The sequence below is a fragment of the Budorcas taxicolor genome, chromosome 7 (assembly GCF_023091745.1).
Source record: "Budorcas taxicolor isolate Tak-1 chromosome 7, Takin1.1, whole genome shotgun sequence".
NCBI lineage: Eukaryota > Metazoa > Chordata > Mammalia > Artiodactyla > Bovidae > Budorcas > Budorcas taxicolor.
In genome coordinates, this window is record NC_068916.1 from 6,555,854 (window position 1) to 6,577,545 (window position 21,692).

Here is a 21,692-nt window from a genome sequence, read left to right on the forward strand (position 1 = left end):
CCTTGAGAGGCGGGGCCATCCATCCTTATGAATATGCAGAAGACAGGGGCGGTGACTGCGTGCCGCCTTCGGCCCGTAGCGCGGCCCGTCTCATGAATAATGCAGCACGTCGGCGGGCAATACGGCGCCAGCCGGGCCCCTAGGGGGCGTGGCCAGCCGCGTCTCATGAATAATGCAGTGCGTCAGCGGGCGGCGGGGCGGGGCGTGGCCGGCGCGCCGCTGGCCCCGGAGCCGGGAAGCGGGGGGCGGGGGAGCGATGGTCGCAAGATGGCGGCGCTGAAGGAGGATCGGAGCTACGGGCTGTCGTGCGGGCGGGTGAGCGACGGCAGCAAGGTGTCCGTGTTCCATGTGAAGCTCACCGACAGTGCCCTGAGGGCCTTCGAGAGCTACCGCGCCAGCCAGGTGAGCGGCGGACTCGGCGCGGGCGTCGGGGCGCAGGTCGGCCTCGCGCGCCCCTCTCCGCGGCGTCCTGGCTTGGGGGTGCGGGGTCCGGCGTCTGAGGTTTTGCTCGCGGGTTTCTGGGCCAGCGGGGCGCGGGGGTGGGCGCATGTCCCACTCGGAGAGCGGGGAGCCTCGGCTCGGGAGGCGACCCTGGCGGGCGGCCGAGGGCGGCCGAAGGGCCAGAACTCGCGCGCCTGGTCCGGGGGGCGTCTTTGTCGGCACCTGGAGGCGTCCGGGGCCTTTCCGGACTCACCGGGCACCTGGGCAGGAACTAGTTTCTCACCTGACCCGGGGAGGGGGTAGAGGTAGCGCTGTCCGAGCGCAGGAGGTGGGGGGTTAGGGCTTCTCTGTCTGGCTGCTTGGCAGGGAGACTGGTAGGGATGGCTGACTGCGCTCCCGGGAGCAGCTTTTCCGCCTAGGTCACTGGCGGGGTGGGTCAGTGGGTCACCGCTGTCGGGGCTCCTGTGGGGTCCTGTTCACTTTGTGTGGGGAGGTTCTGTCTGCGCTTGGGGGCCGTCTTTGACGCTTTCCGGTGAGGCTTCTGGAGTCGGGTTCACTCATTTGTTGGGAAGGGAAGTCTGGGCAGAACCTGACAGCGTTTTCCCAGCTCCCCAGGTGACCCTGAATCGCTGGACACCTTTAGGAAGAGGGAGTCTTTTCGAGGGGGGCTTGCTGGCATGGAGCCTTTCCTAGCATGGGAGCCTGGGGTGGGCATCTGGGGAGGCACTCTGGCCACCGCACCTGGCCGCTGACTCTCAGACTTCTCAGGGGCCGATTTGGGCCCTTCTGGGGAAGTTGGAGGCGTTTCAGTTCTGCCACCTGGCCCACCGGGGGAGGGGTGTTGGGGGCGGGCTTCTGTGCACGGTCTCCCTAGGCCTGACTGGGGAGCACATCTGGGCTGGTGGTCAGAAACTGCTGCTTCCCATTTCTGTTTGTGTCATGGCGCCCCCCTCCTGTGTTGGGACAGAAGTTGCAGGTGCCCAATGGTCAGGTCCTGAGGGGAAACGGTTGCGGGGGTCCTTTTCCTCCTTGCGTGGAAAGTTGGGGCTTCATAGCCAGTGGTTAGGGGGTTGGGTCTGGTGTCAGGTTCGGGGAGGCCCTGCCCTGTGTGTGTGTGCGTGTGAGTGCGTGTGCTGGGGATGGGGGGGCCTCGGGCGGGTTAGGAGAGAGACTAACTAGGAAGGAATGCGGCTTTCTTCCTGCCCTGGGCTTGTTCGGCACCATTAGCTAAGCCCGGAATTTCTTTCCCTGTTTTGTTCCCAGTGCCCACCCTTCCCGCCCTTCTTCCCACTTTGGGGGGCAGTTTCCTTCCTGTCCTCGTGTCTCGGTTTCCCCTTCATTGAAGTGGGAGTTCGTCTATTTTGGAAGAGCGAGCGCCCACCTTGTCCGAAAGAGATTCCCCCCGGTGAGGCTGGGGTGCCCCTGCAGGTGAGGAGGAGGGGGCCGGATGGCCAGGTGAAGCCTCCCTTCCTTGTAGAATCCCAGCCCAGAGTCTTTTTTCCCCCTGGGCAATTCCGACTCGTTCTGCAGGAAGGCGAGCTTTCCTCGAAACAGCTGGGGGAGAGCTCCTGCGCCGTGTAAATAAGGTGAACTTGGCACCTGGTCACGGTGGCTTGGGAGCCCCGCCTTCCCTGCCATGCTGCCTTCCCTGGCTCCAGTTGCCCCGGAAGGCCCGCCTATGCGTCCACCTCATGCTGTCACGCTGCTATTTTTAATTTAGGGTGTTGGTTACATCCCTTAAGCTGGATCTTCCTCTTGTGAGGGTGAAGGTACAACTGCAGACTCAAGTTCGTCCCACGCAGAGCCCAGCTGTGTACGTCGTGTTGATCAGCCAGAAGGGGCTCCCTCACAGAGCGTCTCCTGCAGGCCGGTCGTGTTAACCTGACTGGTTGGGCTGAGTTTTGGGGGTGACTCAAACTTCCATTTTTCTCAGAGGCGGACAGGTGATGGAAGTTTCTTGGCAATTTTGTATTTAATCCTACCAGACAGGCAGTGTCGTGGACTGAGGTAAGACCGGGGCAGCCCGGGCACTCAGTGTTCCTGGGTGGTGGGCACGGGGAAGGTGACCTGATGAACCTGTGTGCCTAGAGACGTGTATTGGCTATTAGCACAGTATGCGTTTTGATGCATTCTGATTTATGTGACTGTCACAGCTCAGCGTTTTCTCTTCTCTAGCACTGCGACTATATGGTTTGCCAGTGGCAACTTGTGGAGAGGGAGGGTTTTCACTTTTACTTTATGTTGTTTATGTTGTACTTTATATTGTCACTTTATGTTTAAGTTGCCCCTTGGACAGCACAGGTTTGAAGTGCCCACTTATACATGGGTTTTTTTTTTCACCAAATATGTACCATAGTACTAGGTTGGTTGACTCTGCAGATGTGGAACTCAGGATATGGAGGGCCGACCATAAAGTTTATTCAGGATTTTTGACTCCTAGGGGCTTGGTGCCCCTAACCCCGGTGTTGTTCAAGGGTGAGCTGTAATGGCAAAGAGGTTTTACAAATTCAGATGTGGCAGGGGACTGGCAAGGAGCTTCCTTCAAAACTTTCTCTGTGGCTCCCAGGAGCCTGTAATCCTAGCTGTTGGACTAGCCCAAGTAGGAGTCCCTGACGGCTTCCATCTCCCGAGGGGTCTGGAGCCTGAACTGCCTTTGTATAGACCCAGTGACCAGCCTGGAACGTGGTGGAAGGTAAAGGTGAAGTTACGTGTGGCTGCCACTGTCCAGACTGGGGTGTCGGGCAGTCTCGAGTGAGTCCCAAGGCACTCCCATGGATCTCCCTTTTTGCTGTGATGGGTTACTTCCGGGAGAGAAGAGAGAGAACGTGTAAACACAGCCCATCACTCCAAGACCGCATCATGGGTCTGTTCAGAGAAGTGTCCCTGATAGTGACTCCGAGGAAGTGACCTTTGCTGGGGCACCTTCCTCGATCATGTGGATGTTTCATCGTCCGATTTGATGGATCTGTTGCTGAGTGACCCTGTCCTCTCCTGGATTATAAGTTTCTTAATGAAGAGGAAGATGTTGTTTAGGGAAAACTGAGGGCTCAGGGAAGGGCCCAAGAAACCTGCGAACTGGAGCCTGTCTGGGTTTGAATCTCTGCATCTCAGGTGTACCTGCATGAGGCCTTGGTTCTGAGCCTGACCCCTCCCAGTCCGGCTCTTCCTCCTCAGAGCTCTGAGGATCCCAGCGGCTGCTCTGGATCCTTCTTCTCTTTAGGATTATGAGTGTCCTAGTACCTGAGCCCTCTTAGCTCCTAATCCCGCCTTCAGGGTTTGGGGTGTCTCAGCGCCCAGCCCTCTCCGAGCTCTGGATTCTCCTCTCGGGACTGTGAGGGTTCTAGTACCTGAGCCCTCCCAGCACCCAGTCCTTCTCTCCAGACTCCGAGGATCTCAGGCGCTGCCCTTTCTGAGCTCTGGATTCTCCTCTCAGGACTGTGAGGGTCCTAGTATCTGAGCCCTCCCAGCGCCCAATCCTCTCCAGACTCCGAGGATCTCAGGCCCTGCCCTTTCTGAGCTCTGGATTCTCCTCTCAGGACTGTGAGGGTCCTAGTATCTGAGCCCTCCCAGCGCCCAACCCTCTCCAGACTCCGAGGATCTCAGGCCCTGCCCTCTCTGAGCTCTGGCTCCTCCTCTTGGGGCTGTCAGGATTCTTTTGGCTTGTGTGCAGCCCTGATCCCTCACAGGTTCTCAGCACTTGGTGTAGGGACCCAGGGCCGGTTACCACCTGGAGGTATGAGCAGAGACTGCTGCTGCTAAGTCACTTCAGTCGTGTCTGACTCTGTGCGACCCCATAGACGGCAGCCCACCAGGCTCCCCTGTCCCTGGGATTCTCCAGGCAAGAACACTGGAGTGGGTTGCCATTTCCTTCAGTGCATGAAAGTGAAAAGTGAAAGTGAAGTCACTCAGTTGTGTCTGACTCTTAGTGACCCCATGGACTGCAGCTCACCAGGCTCCTCTGTCCAGGCAAGAGTACTGGAGTGGGTTGCCTATTGCCTTCTCCGAGCAGAGACTATGGGAGACTATCTTCCTGAATCTGATTTGAGTACAGGGACACCGCTCAGGGGCTAGATGTTTACCAGTGACCAGAATGTGTGCCCAGTCTCTCTAGCTGGCATGCTAGAGGCAGGAGACAGATAATGAACAGGGTGGCACCGAAATCGGCATGAAGAGCTTGTTAGCGGTCAGTGTCAGGAAGGAAATAGAATGGGGCGGTGTGAAAGGGCGCTGATTAAGAAAGGCATGCTTAGGGCATGCCAGAGCTGAGGTCTGCCAGGCGAGGGGTCCCCGGGGGGAAGGGGTAGGGGTTCCAGGCATGGCACATGTACAGGCCTTGAAACATGAGGGGCTGGGGCGGGTGTTTGCTGAGGGTGGGGGCTGGGGGCTAGGTAAAGGGGTGGGGGCGGCTACAGGGCTCTGTTCTGGGACAGGTATAGGAAGAGGGGCTCTGCAGCAAATACCATGAGACTGTTCCGGGCTCACACTGGGGGCTGCTCGACTGCTGCTAAGGGGCTAGCTGTGTGGGCCTCAGCTTGGACACCAGTGGGAGGAGGAGCCTTACTTTAGCCTCTGCTCCCCTCCGCCTTGGGGAGGCCCCAGGAGGTGGGTTCGTCTCCCCTTCCTGAGGGGGGGGCTACCCCACTTGGCTCTAACTGGTGGTGGCTTCTTGCCAGCCATGTCTGTCTTTCAGATGGGCTGTCTTTGGGAATAGTGACTAGCTAAATTTGCTGCTCCTCCCGGCTTTCAGCCAGGTCCCTGTAAGCCCTTTGTCCAGGCACATATCATCTTCTTGACAGTCTTGGCTGGTAGACTAGCTTCTTGTTCCCACTGTTCTTTGTGGCTCTGAAGGGCAGTGTTGCTAGCTGAGTCACTTGGATTGTCCTCACTGGCCTAGGCTGCCTCTCAAGTTCGGAGGGAATTTGAGCCCCTGGGACCTAGCTCTGAAAGGGAGTCCCACTATGGTCTCAAGTCCTTATGAAATGCCAGCATTCTAGGCTCCTGGGAGTGTTGGTGACGTGAGTGGCCATACAGGTGCTTGAAGTTGCCAGCTTTGACTGTCCCGTGTCCCCTCTCCCTTAAGAAGACCTGCAGGTGATAGCCAGTGTCTGTGGATCATGCCCACGTGCTGGCGCTGGCCTGAGCTGTACACGTGACTTCACCTTGTCTCCTGGTTGTCAGCCCCAGGTGGGGAGTGGTTCCCATTGCTCAGATGAGGACACAGGTCAAGACTCTGGGAGCCCGAGTCTCCAGAAGGAGTCTCACAGCTGAGATGGGCCAGGAGTGTCCGGCACTTGGCTGGAGGGCAGTGACGCAGTGTGTGGCCTTGATCTTTGCCCCCTCTGATGAGTGGGGAGTCCCTCCCAGAAGGCGCATGCCTCACAGGTACCGAGGGCTGTAGGGTGAGTGCTGGTCATTTCTGCAGCTAGCCTGTGAGGCTCTATGTGAGGGGCCAAGCCCCTCATCGGCCACTGTGACCCTTGACTGGGTTTCCGGCAGCCGTTCGCCATGGTGACTGTGTGTAAACAGTCGTCGGCTCTCGGAAACCCATCCTCTGTTGACTCATCGGCAAGGCCAGAGTTCATCACCCTTGAAGTAGTTTTGACATCATACCCGGATTGTGACATCTTGAAAAACAAGACTGCTTCTCCTGGTCCCAGATCAGACCCTGGCTTTGAGGGAGCTGCTTCTTTGCGGCAGCAGCCCTGCTCGATGCGCCTGGCTGTCAGTCCATCCTGCGCCTTTGGGCTCGCCTCCCCTGGGCTCCTCATTGGCAGGGCCCCGCTCCCTTGCTCTGCCTGCGTGACCCTCTTTTCGGTCTTCTTTCTTCTCGGCGGCCTGCGTGACCTGGAGTTGTCTGAGATCTCATCTTTTGCAATATGTGGCCACTCTGCAGCCACCCAGAGCCCAAAGGGATGTATTCTAGAACAGTCCCTGCAGAGACAGCCTCTGACCGGTGGTGCAGTAAGTGGCACAGACAGCCACGATGTGCAGTTCTGTCCCTTAGCTTTTTAGTGAAGAAGCTGGCGTCTGAGCAAAGCATCCAGGGGAGACCTCCTGTCCCCGTGCTAAGTGGCTGCGCTGGAGCCTGATGCTAATTATATCGTCCTAGCTGGGCCCTCCCTGGCCACACTGAGCTGTGGCTCTTGGCTGAGTCACCAGGCCAGAGGTGGGTGTCGGTGACTTGCCACAACCCCTCCAGAGGGGAGGGGGCCTCACGGGTTTGGGAAGTTTGTGGGGTCACTGAAGTGAAGTGAAAGTCGCTCAGTCGTGTCTGACTCTGTGAACTCGTGGACTATACAGTCCATGGAATTCTCCCAGCCAGAATACCGGAGTGGGTAGCCTTTCCTTCCCCAGGGGATCTTCCCAACCCAGGGATCGAACCCAGGTCTCCCACATTGCTGGTGGACTCTTTACCAGCTGAGCCGCAAGGGAAGCCCAAGAATACTGGAGTGGGTAGCCTATCCCTTCTCCAGTGGCTCTTCCCTACTCAGGAATCGAACCCACGTCTCCTGCATTACAGGCAGATTCTTTACCAACTGAGCTATCGGGGAAGCCTTTTGGGGTCACTGAGCTCCTGTTTAAAAGTGACGTGGGTCAGAATTTCTTTCTTCTTAGCATAAAGCAGTATAGTTCAGTGACGAATGCTAGTGATTCCCTGTTCCCATGGGATGTTGTTGACACCTTGGTGCCCTCCTCTTTCTTGTATCTAGGCACTGAGGCATCACAGTGGTGTTCTCATGTAGTCTTTTTTTTTTTAATTTAAAATTTTATTGTTAAGAAACATTTACTTTTAGCTGTGCTGGGTCTTTGTTGCTGGGCATGGGCTGCTCTTTAGTTGTGGCTTGCAGGCTCAGTGAAGAGGAGCTAAAGAGCCTCTTGATGAGGGTGAAAGAGGAGAATGGAAAAAACTGGCTTAAAACGGAACATGAAAAAAACTAAACTAAAAAAACCCCCAAAACTTAAGATCATGGCATCTGGTCCCATCATTTTATGGCAGCTAGAAGGGGAAAAAGTGGAAGCAGTGACAGATTTTAATTTCTTGGACTCCAGAATCACTGCTCAGTAGTTAACCACTCAACTACCAGAGAAGCCCCTTACATAATCTTAGGTCTCAATTCTTCCCCAAAACCATATGAGCTTTTTTTTCCCCTTTAAAGCACAGTGCTAAGCTTTGCTTTTTGTGGCTGCGTTTTCTCCTGCAGTGCAGACTCTGAACAGGTCTGTAGTCCTCCGGCATCGCACCGACCCTGGGGATTCCCAGGTGCCTGGAGCCTTGCCCTCTGTCCTGTGCTGAGTAGGGCTGTGCAGAGATGCAGAATTGCAGAGAGGTGCTGAGCAACTGAACTGTTGTCTAGCGAAATCGAGGCCCAGGAGGGATATGGTCTCTTTGGTGGCGTTGGACTGTCAGCTCGGTCAGGCATGGGGCAGGGGAGACTGGGGGTAGAAACGTGGGCGCCTGAGCCGGGGTCCACTGGGCTCAGGTGGGGGCACACGTGGAAGTACTGGGGCTGCCACCTGCGCCTGGCTGGGGAAGGCGCACGTATCTCACCTTTGCTGAGTCTGGCCACAGAGCAGAAATGCCTTTGCACGCCCGGCTCATTGTCACGCTCGAGCTAGGTTTGTGAGAGTCAGGTTATGCAGGGCTTCAGGAGACGCTGGTGGTCGCCTCTGGAGTGACTCTTGGCAGGGGAGGAAAGGCGGCTGTGGCCCATCTGAGGGCCACTGCGGGTCTGCGGAGGGTGAACGACGAGGGGGCGAGGTGGAGGACGTGTGTGTGGCTCTGGCGACGGCTGCTGCAGGGCCTGTGTCTTTCTGGGCTGCTGCCTTTGTCTCAGGGTGTGGATGTCATGAGCTTCTTGCCAGAGTCCTAACGAGTGCAGTTTAGAGGTGGTTTTGAATGGATGTGGCAGCCGTGGAAGCCAGCAGCCTTTCTTTTTCTGGTTCTTGGATTGTGTTTGTGGCTCGGGGGCAGCTGGATGGCAGGTTTCCTCGATTGTGCTGGCCTTGACCAGCTCCTGGAGAGTGGATGTTCTGGATGCTGGGAGAGCCAAGGCTGGGCCCTGGACCTGAGACAGCATTTGGGGGTCAGTGTTACCCCTTGTCAGCTTCCTGGGCAGACAAGCAAGTGGGCTATGCTGTCCACGCACAGAGAACATTGGGTCAGGGGCCCAAGGCCTGCTTATCACTTCCCACGGTTCCTAGGCACACTCCTAAACAGGCGGTCCTGGGGTAGTTCAGCCTGCCTTGGCCTGCTCTGCTTTCGAGAGATCAATAAGCTGCTGGTGACCGAGGGCTGAGGTTAATGCTCAGTGTCGCTGGTCCATCATCAGTGTCCTCCTGGTAGGCCTTCAGCAAGGGAATGAGGTGCGGCACGGGGACACCTATCCTGAGCATGTGCTCTCCCAGTACCTCTGGTTTCTACAACCTGCGCCTGTTGGGAGGGTGTCAGCTCCTCGTGGTTTGCTTGGCTGCTCTGTGTCCATCTTAGATATGCCGGGAGGATGTTCTCACAAGGAAGTGTCTCTGTCGAAGGAGGCTTCGCATTGGGATCAGGTGGCCTGGCTCCAGCCAGCTCGTGGGCTACTGGCTTCTTCCCCAGCCTCAGTTTCCCTGGTTGAAGCCACCCCTGCAGGTGTACTGGCCTCCCAGGTCAGGCAGGTGAGGCATATGGATGCTGACCACCCCTGCTGCCCCTGCTGTGTATATGGGCATGCTACAAATGACCTGAAATGTGAAGGCCTTCAGAATATAAAATGCCGACTTCTTTGTCTCTGCTGTCAAAGATTTCTTTGTAGAATGAAGAATGGCCATTAAGTGAATTTTCTCGGTCTTTTGAGCTACGTTCCTGTGCCTGGAAGTCCACCACGCAGTGCTGGAGGGAGCTGGGCCCTCGTGCCTCCTCCTCCTTGGTCCCTCTGTGGTCTCGGGGGACAGTGGTGGTGGTGCAGGCGGCGAGCAGAGCCCAGCTGGAGTTGAAGGGGGCAGAAGGGCACGACCAGCTTTCTGGAGAAACGTCTGGCTGGGCCGCAGGCTGACTGCCGAGCCCTCTGGGCTGGTGGCTGCTGATGGCAGAGCGTGAGGAGTCAGGCCCAGAGCCCAGGCTGTGGTGGCTCTGTCTTTGCCTTCAGCTTGTGCCCAAGCGTGTGGCCTTTGGGGGCTCACACGAGGGCAGCCTCAAGGGGTCAAACCTCCCTCCGTCCGAAAACGCTGGCCCGCAGGTGTGTTGCGGGGGGCGGGGGGAGCACTCTCCCCTCCGTTGGCAGCTTTGCTGCGTGTCTCCCTGGCAAAGGCGTGTAAAAGCCGAGCAGCGAGGGCCCACCCCTGCCCTTTCCCAGCCCCTTCGGCTTCTCGCTGGGCAGGAGTGGCAGGACATGGGCATGAGGGCCTGAGGAGGCCCTGGCCCACCTCTCTGCCCACCTGGCTGTGTGCCTGTGGCCTCCACGTCCTGTTCATTAGATGGACTGAGTTGGCTTTGCCCTGCACCCTCCGCATCCCTGTGGGGGAGACCAATGGAGGGCGTGGTGACGAGGTGGGAGGGAGGGAGAAACAGTGGCGATGGGCAGGAGGTGCCCTAGGGGTGCAGGGCAAGTGAAACCCCACGGGGAGGGCCAGGAATGTCCGCAGGAGATCTGAGAGACCAGCTGAAGGAGGAAGCTGGGAGTTGGGGGGCAGCCGGAGGAGGTGGGGGTAAGGGGTGCCTGAGCCGGAAGCTGGGGTTAATTTTGTCATCCAGGGAAGCCCTGAGTGAGTTGCTGTGGCTGCTCTTCTTTGTGTGGGTGTAGATGGCTGCCACCCCTTCCTGGGCTCCCTGTGGAAGCCTCAACCCCATGGCTGACTTTACTCTGTGTGTGAACATTTTCCCCTGGGGGCTTCCTCCTGTGACAGGCAGGACTGGGGGCAGGTTGTGGTCAGGGAGGCCTTGCTAGTGCTAAGACCAGTCAACCCCAGTCTTAAACCTGGGACCTCTCAGAGCCTTAACATTCTTTTTATTATTGTTCACATAGCATACATTTCCCATCTTAACCATTTTCAAGTATGCAGTTCAGTGCCACGAAGTACGTTCACATGACTTTGCAGCCATCACCATCATCTCCAGAGCTTGTTCATCTTCCCAGCTTTTTCTCCTTCAGCCCCTGGCAACTACAATTCTGTTTTCTGTCTTAGGAGCTACAGTTCTGTTGTCTGTCTCTACAAGTTTGCTAGGCTTCCCGGGTGTGCTAGTGGTAAAGAACCCATCTGCCAACGCAGGAGACTTAAGAAACGCTGGTTTCATCCCTGAGTTGGGAAGATCCCCTGGAGAAGAAAATGGCATACCGCTCCAGTCTTCTTGCCTGGAGAATCCCCATGGACAGAGGAGCCTGGTGAGTAGACATCCTCACCAGCACTTGCTGTTTTCTCTTTTGTTGGTAGTAACCATTCTGACGAGTGAGAGGTAGTCTTCGAGCCTTTAAAATGCGCTAAGATACTTGTGACTCTCTTACGAGAGCTGCAGTCTGAAGGGCCTCTGGCGCTCGCTGAACCGTTCATGGGCTTAGGAGTTCCCTGGTTGACAGAGAGCCTCGCCCCAGCAGGACGGGGCCGTGTCGGCACCCACACTTGAGGTAGGCTTGGGCTGGCTCCAGGGGCTGCCCAGGTGGCGCTAGTGGTAAAGAACCCTTCTGTCAATGCAGGAGACATAAGAGACATGGGTTTGATCTCTGGGTCGGGAAGATCCTCCCTGGAGGAGGAAATGGCAACCCACCCCAGTATTCCTGCCTGGAGAATCCCATGGACAGAGGAGCCTGGCGGGCTGCAGTCCACGGGGTCACAAAGAGTTGAACACGACTGAAGTGACTTGACACATACACGACTTGAAGGCCTGCCTGAGGGATGAGCTGGAGCAGGGTCACCCGGGAGCAGCTGACAGGAAGGGCAGGGAGAGCAGGTGCGGCCCCGCCCTGCATGCGAAGCTGTGGTCCAGTGGTGCTGGCAGTGACAAGGAAGGACAGTGACGCGTAGAGATGGCAGCGACCGTGCAGGAGCCTGGGCCAGTCAGGGCCTGCACCGCGTAAGTTGGGAGGGTTCCTAAGTGCCTTGGGTGGTCTTCCTGGTGGCTCAGGCAGTAAAAAAATAAGCTGCCTGCAATGCAAGAGACCCCGGTTCGATCCCTGGGTCAGAAAGAGCCCCTGGAGGAGGGCGTGGCCACCCACTCCCTATTCTTGCCTGGAGAATCCCACGGGCAGAGGGGCCTGGCGGGCCACAGTCCATGGGGTTGCCAAGAGTCAGACATAGCTGAGCAACTAACACTTTCAAGTTTTCAACACTTTCAACTTAGGTGGTCTAGAAAACCTGTCGGGAGGGGGCAAGCAGAGCGGGCTGAGGGCCAGGGAAGGGCGGGAGTGTGTGTGCATGAGTCAGCCTAGGCAGCTCAGCTCTCGGCCACCCTCTCTACTTCCTGCCCTCCCAGAGGCAAGACTTCTGTGCTCCCCGCTCCCCTAAACCCAAACAGAGGTCCTGAGCTCATGTGACAGGGAGGGGCTGGGCGCCTGCCTACAGGGGAGGCTGCTGGACCCTTCCCTGGTCCTGAACCTGGATGGGGCAGAATCTGCTGTGCTTTTGTGAGTTTAGCAGTTTGTGGCCCATGTTGAATCACAGGGGGAATGCTTTGGAAAACGGGCTTTCTTCCAGGTGGGAAGCGGCCTGGAGAGCCCAAGGGCCTGGAACTGCCCTTTGTAGGGTGCCGGGCAGGTGCAGGCTGGGCCTCAGCCTTCAAGGCCTCTAGCGCTTTCGCCTCCAATCCTGCGCCTGACCTGACCTCAGGGCCTGGGTGAAGGTGCCTGGGGAGCAGGGTGCTTTCCTGGACCCTGCGGGCAAATCCTGCCCGCTGACCTCTGGGTGGTGGGGCCTCCCCTCCTCTTGCACGGTGTGTGTGTATGTGTGTACGTGTGTGTGTGTGTATGCACACACCTTGGCCACACACTTTTGGTACGTTCGGTCCAGGGGAGGCTTCTCTGAGGGGACCCAAGGGCCCTGGTGGGGGTGACCGCCTTGTCATGTCTCCTTCCTGGTGAGGGTGCTGCTGGGGCCAGAGACATCTTGCCCTGTCCCACTGCCCTGAGGAGGGTAAGTAGGCCAGGAGGTTCCTTTTTCCTTTTCCCTTTTTCAAATTGACTGACCAATTGCCACGCTGAGAGGCTTGCAGGATCTTAGCTCCCCAACCAGGGATTGACGCCGAGCCCTGGCAGTGACCAAGTCGTAACTGCTGGTGGTGGTGGGTGATGGTTTCGTTGCTAAATTGTGTCTGACTCTAGGCGACCCCAGGGACTGTGGCCTGCCAGGCTTCTCTGTCCATGAGATTTCCCGGGCAAGAGTATTGCAGTGGGCCTCTGTTTCCTTCTTTACCTAACCACTGGACTTCCAGGAAATTCCTCCCTTTTTAAAAACTATTCATTTGGCTGCACCAGGCCTTAGTTGTGGCATGCGGGATCTTTGCTTTCCATTGCAGCCTCTGGTGGGATCTTGAGTTGCAGCATGTGGCAGCCTGGTTGCCTGACCAGGGGTTGGACCTAGGCTCCCTGCATTGGGAACAGTCTTAGCCACTGGATCAGCAGGGAAATACTCCCCCTCGCCTTTTAAAAAGTGACTCATTTATATTTTACTTAACTTATTTGCTTGTGCTGGGTCTTTGTCGCTGTCAGCTTTCTCTGGTTGAGGTGAGTGGGGACTACTCTTCCTTGTGGTGCTCGCGCGTATCTTGTAGTGGCTTCTCTTGCTGCGGAGCGTGAGCGGGCTCTGGGTGAGCGGGCTTCGGCAGTTGCAGCTTCCAGGCTCAGCAGTTGTGGCTTGTGGGCCCTAGAGTATGCTGGCTTCAGTAGTTGTGGCCCACAGGCTTAGTTCCCCGGTGGCAGGTGAATCTTCCTGGGCCAGGGATTGAACCCACGTCCCCTGCCTTGACAGACGGACACCATCTACTGCGCCACCAGAGAAGCCCCCCCTCCGTCTTCCTTCAACAGTGACGTTTTGGGGAAGTGCAGCTTCCTGCTGTGGACTTTGTGGCTCTCCCCACATCTGGCGGAAGTGATTTAAGGGTCCTGGTGCCACACTTCCACCAAGGGGAACACCCACTGAGCCGGGTGATGGCAGCCTGCCTCACAGGGGCCAGAGTGGGGGCAAGCGCAGCTGGATCTTACCCGTCTTGGCTGGTGCTTCCCTGCCCCCTTCTCAGGGTCCTGGCAGGGAGCCTGTGCCACGCCACCCTTTGGCTGCTCCCTCTGCCTGTGGGATTGGTGGTAGAACTCCCGGGGCCACTTTCTGCTCATGAAGAAGCTGAGTCTGTTGTGCCCAGTGTTGCAAAACCAAGGTGCCGGCAGTCTGCCACCGTGTTAGGTGAGCAGAATCAGAGAAGGATGCCGAGGATGTGCACTGCCACGGCTGTTCCTTTCTTCAGTGCCAACCTGAGAGTCTGAAAGGAGGGTTTGTAAAGCACGTTTTCTTGGGATGCAGTGGCGTTGTCTGTGGCTGCTGTCACGCTGTGATACAGGCAGAGGCTTTCCATCAGGGACTGTCTGGCCATCAGCGCCTGAGACGTCGACTCTCTGGCCCTTTACGGAGGAGGCCTGCAGTGCTGGGTCTGGAGTGCTGGGATGGGTGTGTTAGCAGACTGTACTGTCCTGGGGCGAAACTCAGGCCATCAGCCCCTGTGCTGTCGGGTGCGGTCCGTGAGCCCCGGCAGACAGCTTGGTGTTGTCTCAGGGCTGGGCCCTCGCTTCAGAGGGTTCTTTTGGTCCAACCCCTTCATTTCATGAATGGGAGTGTCTAGAGAGCAGTGGGGAGCCTCAGACCCGAGGGGGTCTGCTCAGGGCCTGCCTGCACTCCCCGTTTCACGCAGACTCTGCGTGCTTTCCGCCCCTCGAGGGAGGCGCTGGCTTCCCTGGTAGCAGCTTTCCTCAAGCACAGTGTCAGGCTTGGCACAGCTTCCAGTGGGCCTGGCCTTTTCGTTTGTGACCTTCTGGTGAACTTGGGAAACCATAGTTGCGCAGCCTGGGTGGAAACAGCTGTGTGCGAGTCCCTGGGAGGGCGGGGGTCTGCCTGTGATCCGAGTCAGGCTCTGGCGGAACCCCCGATCCCTCTGCCTCACCTCTGTGGGTGTAAGGCCAGGCTAGTGTCCAGCAAGGGGTCAGTTGTTCACACAGTGTTTCCGAGTGTGTGCTGCCCGGCCTGAGGAACAGTCAGGTGACGGTGGTTTCAGATGGGCCCCTGGTGTTGAGACGGCAGGCAGCAGGCATGTCCTGCTCTCCGGGAGAGAGCTCTCACAGGCGGGTCCGCGCTTGCGGCTTTGGTGAACCTTTGGCGCTTTCTCAGTTCTGGGCCAGTGCCCCCTGTAGTTAGATTCTGATGGGCGCCATCTGCAGGTGATTCTGAACTAGATCCTGGAGAAGGCCTTCTTGGGCAGGCCTCTGCTAAGGGGCTGTGGTTTCTGGGTTCTGTTCACAGAAAAGGCATGATTTTGCCGTTATCTGATAGGGTCACTTCTTTTTAGAATTGGATGGGACTGTTGAGCTGCTGCAGGATGTGCAGGGGTGGTGTAGGGGGGAGTTTGAGAGGAGGGGGCGGTCCAAGGGGGGATGATACGGGGGACACCCCAGGGTGGAGAGACCACCGAGAGATGTCTGAGGCGGGGGCAGGCCGCAGCTAGAAGGATGTGTTCCTTCCTCCCCTGGTTGTACTATTTTTGGTATTGGATGCTCACAGATGTCTGCTCGTTCCAACAAAATAGGCTCAGCTCACAGTAGATCTGGCAAGCGGGACAAGGACAGCCAGCCCTGGTGGCCTGTGTCCAGCTTGTCTCCCGCCTGCTCAGGGGAGGGCACGCGGCCCCTGCTTGCTGCCTTTCCTGGGCACAGAGTCCTGCTGGTGCAGGGCCATGTGTGTAGAGATCTGGCGATCTGCGCCAGCTCCTCCTGACAGGAAGTGGAGCTGTGTTAAGAAGGGTTCTGAGGTGGTGTTTGGCTTTGAGTGTAGGATGAATGGCGCGTGGCCCCTGGCCCTCCCTGGTCTTAGCCCTGCCGTCTGATGTCTCTGTGGGGAGGGCTCCTTCTGTGTTGAGTGGGTGAGGTTAATAACTGATCCCCACCTCCCCCGTCAGGTGAGCTGGGCCATGAGGGTGGGGCCAAGAACGGAGTCTGCCAGTATGTGCGTCAGTGCTCAGGGTGAGGCTCACGGGCTGTCTGCAGAAGGTGGGCTGGTGCTGGGGTGCAGAGGTTCAAGGCCCTGGACTCCTCTTCCTCAGGGGTTGAAGGTGCCCCTGCAGAGTCTGTGCCCCACAGCCAGGCCTCTCCTTGTCCCTCATCCTGGGACCTTCACACAGCCCTTGCCACCTGCCTCTGCTCCTCCTAGTTTTGGTCTCTCATAGGAGGATTCAGAGGCCCAGACACTGTGTGACAGGAATTACCAAGCAGGTGGCCTGCAGGGCACAGCTCAGCCCAGGTGAGTGGCTGCCCGAGTGGGCGTGGCGTCTCTCCACACCTCCTCCTTGGAGCTCCTGAGCTGCTGTTCCCAGGGCTCAGCCATTCGAGAGCGAGCACCCAGGGTGGTGTCTCTTACCGCGTAGCTCGGGGGGGTGGGCGAACTCAGAAGCGTTGAAGCAGGTCCCTAGAGGACACATGGCCTGGGCCTGGGGCAGGCAGCAGGATGCCTCACACTGGCTGAGCCGGGGCTGCTTTTGAGCCAGCCTGCCGCCCCGGGTTGGCGGCTTCTGGCCCCACGTTCTGGTGGGCACCCTGCAGGCCTAGGTGCAGAGGTTCTGGGTGTCTGAGCTCCGTCCCTCCGTGAGTGAGGGCCAGGGTAGGAGACCAACTGTAGAGTGCAGTGGCCGAGCCGGACCAGGAAGAGGGGCTGACTGGGCTCTGGACTCAGCCCCCTGCAAGATGAGCGTCTGTCCCTTCCTTCCAGGCCACATCCCCTGCTATCTGCAGAAGTCAAGGCCTGAGGTGTCTGAAAGGGAGGCATTTCCTTCTCCGCTGGAGCTCTAGGCCAAGAGTCTCCCGCATGCCCGCATTGTAGACCTCAGATAGGCCTGGCTGCTGGGCTCCATAGGCCTGGCAAGCCGGCCAGTTCTGGAGGGAAGAGGGTTGGTGCTCCTCTGAAAACCGGAAGCTAGGATTGTGGGTTCTGGAGCCTCAAGTTGCTTCCTTTTCCGGCCCAGTCATAGATGAATGTGACAGAAATCATATGTGCACCACAGCTTCATGTAGGCGTTCGGGAGGAATCCTGAAGTCTGCGGAAAATTTAGGGGAAATTTAGAACAGCGATCCCCCCGTGTCATCATTGTCACTCAGGATGTGCTCTGAAACTTGGTAACTCAGAGAGTCACAAGACGGCATTGAAAACCAGAACAAGAGCGGCATTGGCCAGCCCATGCGGGCAGACTCTTTGGCAGGGCGGCTGGCCTCCTGCTTCTCCGCGGCTCCCAGAACTGCCTCCGCGTGTCTGCACAGTGGCCGAGCACCTATCTTCTGGGGCCTGAGATGAAGCAGTGTGTGTGTGTGTCTTCTGCACACGACAGCCACCTGACAAGTCCTCCCCAGGCTCTGAGACCCAGGGGAAACCCTGACTGCGAGGAATAAACCAGTGGCATATGGACATGGGGAGTCCTGGTCAGCCCCAGGCATCTGGCCCAGAGCACCTGTTCTCCACCTTGGGCGGGCTGCAGCCAGCCCCCAGGAGTGGCATCCCCAGTTTGGGAGTGCCTGGCCCAGTGCCAGGCTGCATGGGTTCTGAGTGAAGCGCGATAGTCCTGTGGGCTCAGATTTCACCGCAGGTCAGGAGGGCTTGCTGGAGAAGGAATATTTGCTGGGACCTGTTGAAAAGTGGAGTTCCTGGCGTCAAAGCAGGTGGTGAGGAAGAGCCTCCACTCCAGGAGGCTGTGCTGATGGGAAGCCCATCCTCTTCCAGAAGAGCCAAGATAAGGGTGAGAGGCCAGAGTGGTGGGGAGGGTGGCCAGCACACCCCACTGCAAGGCAGAGGCTTCAGGAAGTGGCCTGTGTGCCTGTGCCTCAAACCCTTTTCCTCTGGGTTTAAAAAAATTTTTTTTGTTTAAATTTTTTATTTTGCATTAGACAGAGGATGAGGTGGCTGGATGGCATCACTGGCTCGATGGACATGAGTTTGAGTGAACTCCGGGAGTTGGTGATGGACAGGGAGGCCTGGCGTGCTGTGATTCATGGGGTCGCAAAGAGTTGGACACGGCTGAGTGACTGGACTGAACTGAACTGAACTGATAGCCGATTAACAGTGTTGCCATAGTTTCAGGTGGACAGCAAGGGGACTCAGCCAAACATATATATGTATCCATTCTCCCCCTAACTCCCCTCCCATCCAGACTGCCACATAACATTGAGCAGAATTTCTTGTGCTTATACATTGGTTATTCGTTTTAAATATAGCAGTGTGTACATGTCCATCCCAAACCCCCTATCTTTCCCCCAGTTATTCCCCCAGGCAAGCAAGTCTGTGATTCCCCTAGGTCTTCTTGGGCTTCTCCGGCCTACCCTTGCAGCCTGTGTTCAGAGCCCTGCTTCTCCACGTGCCCCTGCGCTCAGGGTGTCCTCTGAGGGGTGTGTGCTCCTGTTGCTGCGTCTGGGGCCGCACTGACACACTTTAGCAGCAGGGTGAGCCGGGTTCGTGAACTCGCTGTGGGGCTGTGTCGAGGAGGGGCGCGGTCCTGTGTGGTCCCTGTGTCCGGCTCACTGGGCACAGTCTGTTCTGTCGTTCCAGGGGCCGGCATCCTGCTTCGGACCCAGGATGCTGTCAGCTCAGCTCCCTCTGCAGGGAGAGCCCTGCCCTGGAGGCTTCGAGTCTTCCCGGTGGGGGCTCTCCTCAGTTGCCTGTGTTCGATTCCCTTCCTTTCCCGTCCTCCAGCTCTGCCAGATTATTTTTCCAAAAATAAAAGTCCCTCCCCTCCCCCCTCCCTGGCTTTATCTCAGCTCTCATCCCAGGGTGGTGAAGTGGGGGTAAAGGCCCCGCTGGAGTTGCCCAGGGCAGCAGCGCGGGGCCCGGGGGTGGTGGTGCCCGGAGCTCTCAGACCACTGCTCACGGCACTTGCCCTGTGGTGGGCCTGGGCCTGGCCTGTGATGCTGACTGTAACACTTTTTCTTTTTCAGCTGGCTTCCCTTTTTACCAAATAAAATCAGCTTTATTGTTACTTATTTTAAATATTTATTTATTTAAAAAATTATTTATTAGTGGTGGTGTGCAGCATCTGTTAGTGGTGGCATGCGGGGTCTTGTTCCCTGACCAAGAATCACACCTGGGCCCCTGTGTTGGGAGCGCAGAGTCTTAGTCGCTGGACCACCAGGGACGTCTCTGTTTATTCATTTTTATGTTTTTGTTTTTGTCTGTGCTGGGTCTTCGTTACTGGGCAGGTTTTCCTCTGGTTTTGCTGAGCGGGGGCTGCTCTCTAACTGCAGTGGGGCCCCTCATTACGGTGGTCTCCTGTTACAGAGCCTGGGCTCTAGGGCACTTGAGTTTCAGTAATTGAGGCTTCCAGTCTCCAGAAGACAGGCTTAATAATTGTGGCTCATGGGCTTCGTTGCTCTGCGGCATGTGGGATCTTCCCGGATCAGCGATTGGATTCTGAGCCACCAGGGCAGCCCAGTATTTATCTTTATGTATTCATTTATTTGCTTGCGCCGGTCTTGGTTGCAGCCCCGCAGGACCTTGGTTCTTCGTTGGGGTGCGTATGATCTTTAGTTGCAGTGCTTAGCTGCACTGGACGGCCAGGGAGTCCCTCAGACCAGCTTTAACGCACCACTTTATAAAGCAGGTGATGGGCCACCCTGGTGGGGGCTGGGGAGTCCTGCTGGGTGGCCCGTGCCCTGGGGGGTTGGGGCCAGCTCTGCCCAGGAGCTCGCGGCTGTTGGTGAGCTTCTGGCCTCATGGGGTCCCGGGCAGTATCCTCCCACTGCCAGGATGCTCCAGCCCCTTCAGCCTGCCTGTGGTGGAGGCACCTCAGATGGCAGCCGTGGGGCGTCTGCGTGGAGCCCTGTATCGTTCCCAGTGCCCAGGCTCCTTCTTGGGCATCGCAGACCTCGCCAGGCTGCTGAGTGCTTTCCCCTGCCTTTGGGGCTCTTGGATTCTGCTTTTATGGGCCCGGAGCCTCTTCCCTCAGTTGGTTCGGAGGCAGCTCCTTGCAGAGCGCTGGCCGTGCCGCACACCCTGCGTTCCTGCTCCTCTGTCCCGGAGGTGCGGGCTGCGGCCGGTGGTGTCACTGCTGTTTGTCTTCCTTCACGGGATAGGGCTTTGGGAAACCCCAAAAGCCACTGTTCGGGGTCCTGACATGTCCTCGATGAGACTCTACAGGTTTGCGCCTAATTTGGCTGGTTGCAGGGTTTTCCGTGGTGCGGGAGTCCCCATTTGCAGGGCTGACTGAGGCGAGCTCACTCTGGTTCCAGCTGCCCGAGCGGCCTGCAGCACCGCTGCCACCGGCATGCCACGGAGTGAGGCTCGCTGCCCACGAGGGCCTCCGCCTGGGGCAGGAGCTGCAGGCCTGCACCCCGCCCTCCCTGGGGGTCTGTGCCCCTTGCCCCTACACCCGGGATGCCCTCTGTTCCCTGCTGACTCTCTCCTGTTGCACCACGACTCACGGAAAGCGCTCTGTCAGCATGGATGGCGCTGTGGTCACGGCTCCCGGAAGCCACTCGGCGCCCACAGACACGGGGCCTGCCTTGTGTTCCCGCGGCTCGCCACCCCAGGGCTGCCATGCCTCTTCTCTGGGTCTGCTGCTTTCCTGGAACCCCCGTGCGTCACTGCCATTGGGCTGGGTGTGTGGGTCCTTAGCGGGCTATCCCACCGCATGAGGGGGCCCCTCCTGTCCTACAGAGCTCTGGGGTACTTGGTGGCCTAACGTGGAGTGTCTGCCACCTGTAAACAAACCCCTCATCTTGGGCAGCTGGGCGGTGGTGCCGCTTATGGCTGCTGGGAACTCTTGCGGGCCGCCGGCTGTGAGTCACAGGGTTCCTGCTGCTGGGGCCCCAGTGTTCTCTTCTCGGCTTCTTTCTTTGAAAATCTCCTGGGGAATTCCCTGGTGGTTCCATGGTTAGGACTGAGCGCTCACTGCTGGGGTTGTGGGTTTGATCCCTGATCAAGGAATTAATATCCCACAAGCCTGTGCCATGTGCCAAGAAAATGCCTCTCTGGTGGCAGTGCCCTTGCTGCCTCTCCTCCTCCTTGCCCTCTGAGAAGTACCCTCCTGGAGCCCTGGGCACTTCCCAGGGACAGAGTGCGTGAGAGGGCCTCTGCTACGAGCCTGTGAATTTGATTGGGTCTTCCCTTCCCGGATCAGCGGTTCCCACCTTTGTTTGCTCTTACACGGTGCAGCCACCTCTTCGACATCAGCCTGGTGTGTCAGACAGACCAGTGGGAAGTGCCTCACTCCCCAAGAGCACACCCTGCTGAGTGCCAAGGCCCCTTGGGTCCCACCCCAGGACTCCAGCTGAGCAGCTGGCGTGTGCCCAAGACGTTTGGCCAGCCTGACCACAGACTCGAGGGAGGGCCAGGGGCCACTCTGCCAGCCTGTGGGTTGTACCTTGCTCCCCACCACCCCTGCCCTCCCCCAACAACAGCAGACTTGCCTTAAAAATATTTTTTATTAATGTTTTTAATATTAATTATTTACTTTTGGCTGTGCCTGGTCTTCGTTGCTGTGCGTGGGCTGTTTCTGGTTGGGGCGAGTAGGGGCTGCTCTTGCTTGAGGGCACTGGCTTCAGCGGTTGCACCGTGCGGGTGCAGTAGTTGTGGCTTGCCAGCTTCAGAGCTCGGGCTCAGAAGTTGTGGTGCCTGGGCTTAGTTGCTCCAAGGCATGTGGACTCTTCCTGGACCAGGGATCGAACCCGTCCCCTGCATTGGCAGGCAGATTCTTATTACTGCGTCACCAAGGAAGTCCAGCAACAACTGACTTTTCCTGCCACCTCTGTGCGTGCGTCCCAGGACGTTTCCCACGTCCTTTGCACACCAGCTTGTCTTATTCTTCCTAAGTTTATAGCAGTGCTGGGCAAAAAAATCTCTCATTTTTGTTTTCTTGCTGACTTCTGTGTTTCAGCCACTCGCGCTGTCTTCGCAGTCTGCGCCATATTCGTCACCTTTTCCTGTTGGGGTGTATCTGTCTCTTACCGGGGCTCACTCCAGTGCAGGTTGACCTCGGCAGCTCTCTCACAGGATGATGTGCTGTCTGCTCACCAGGATGGCATTGTGGCCCGGTCGTTCCTCCTCCCAGG

The 21,692-nt window shown here is 57.7% G+C and overlaps 1 protein-coding gene across 1 annotated transcript in view; it reads left to right on the forward strand.

The window, feature by feature from the left end:
- The first annotated feature begins 253 nt into the window (after nt 1-253).
- ELL (elongation factor for RNA polymerase II) overlaps nt 254-21,692 on the forward strand; it is a 75,509-nt gene continuing 54,070 nt past the window's right edge. The window contains exon 1 of the mRNA XM_052642961.1: nt 254-402. Within this exon, the coding sequence (XP_052498921.1) occupies nt 268-402 (135 nt within the window). The 5' untranslated portion in view covers nt 254-267. The remainder of the gene's footprint in view (nt 403-21,692) is intronic.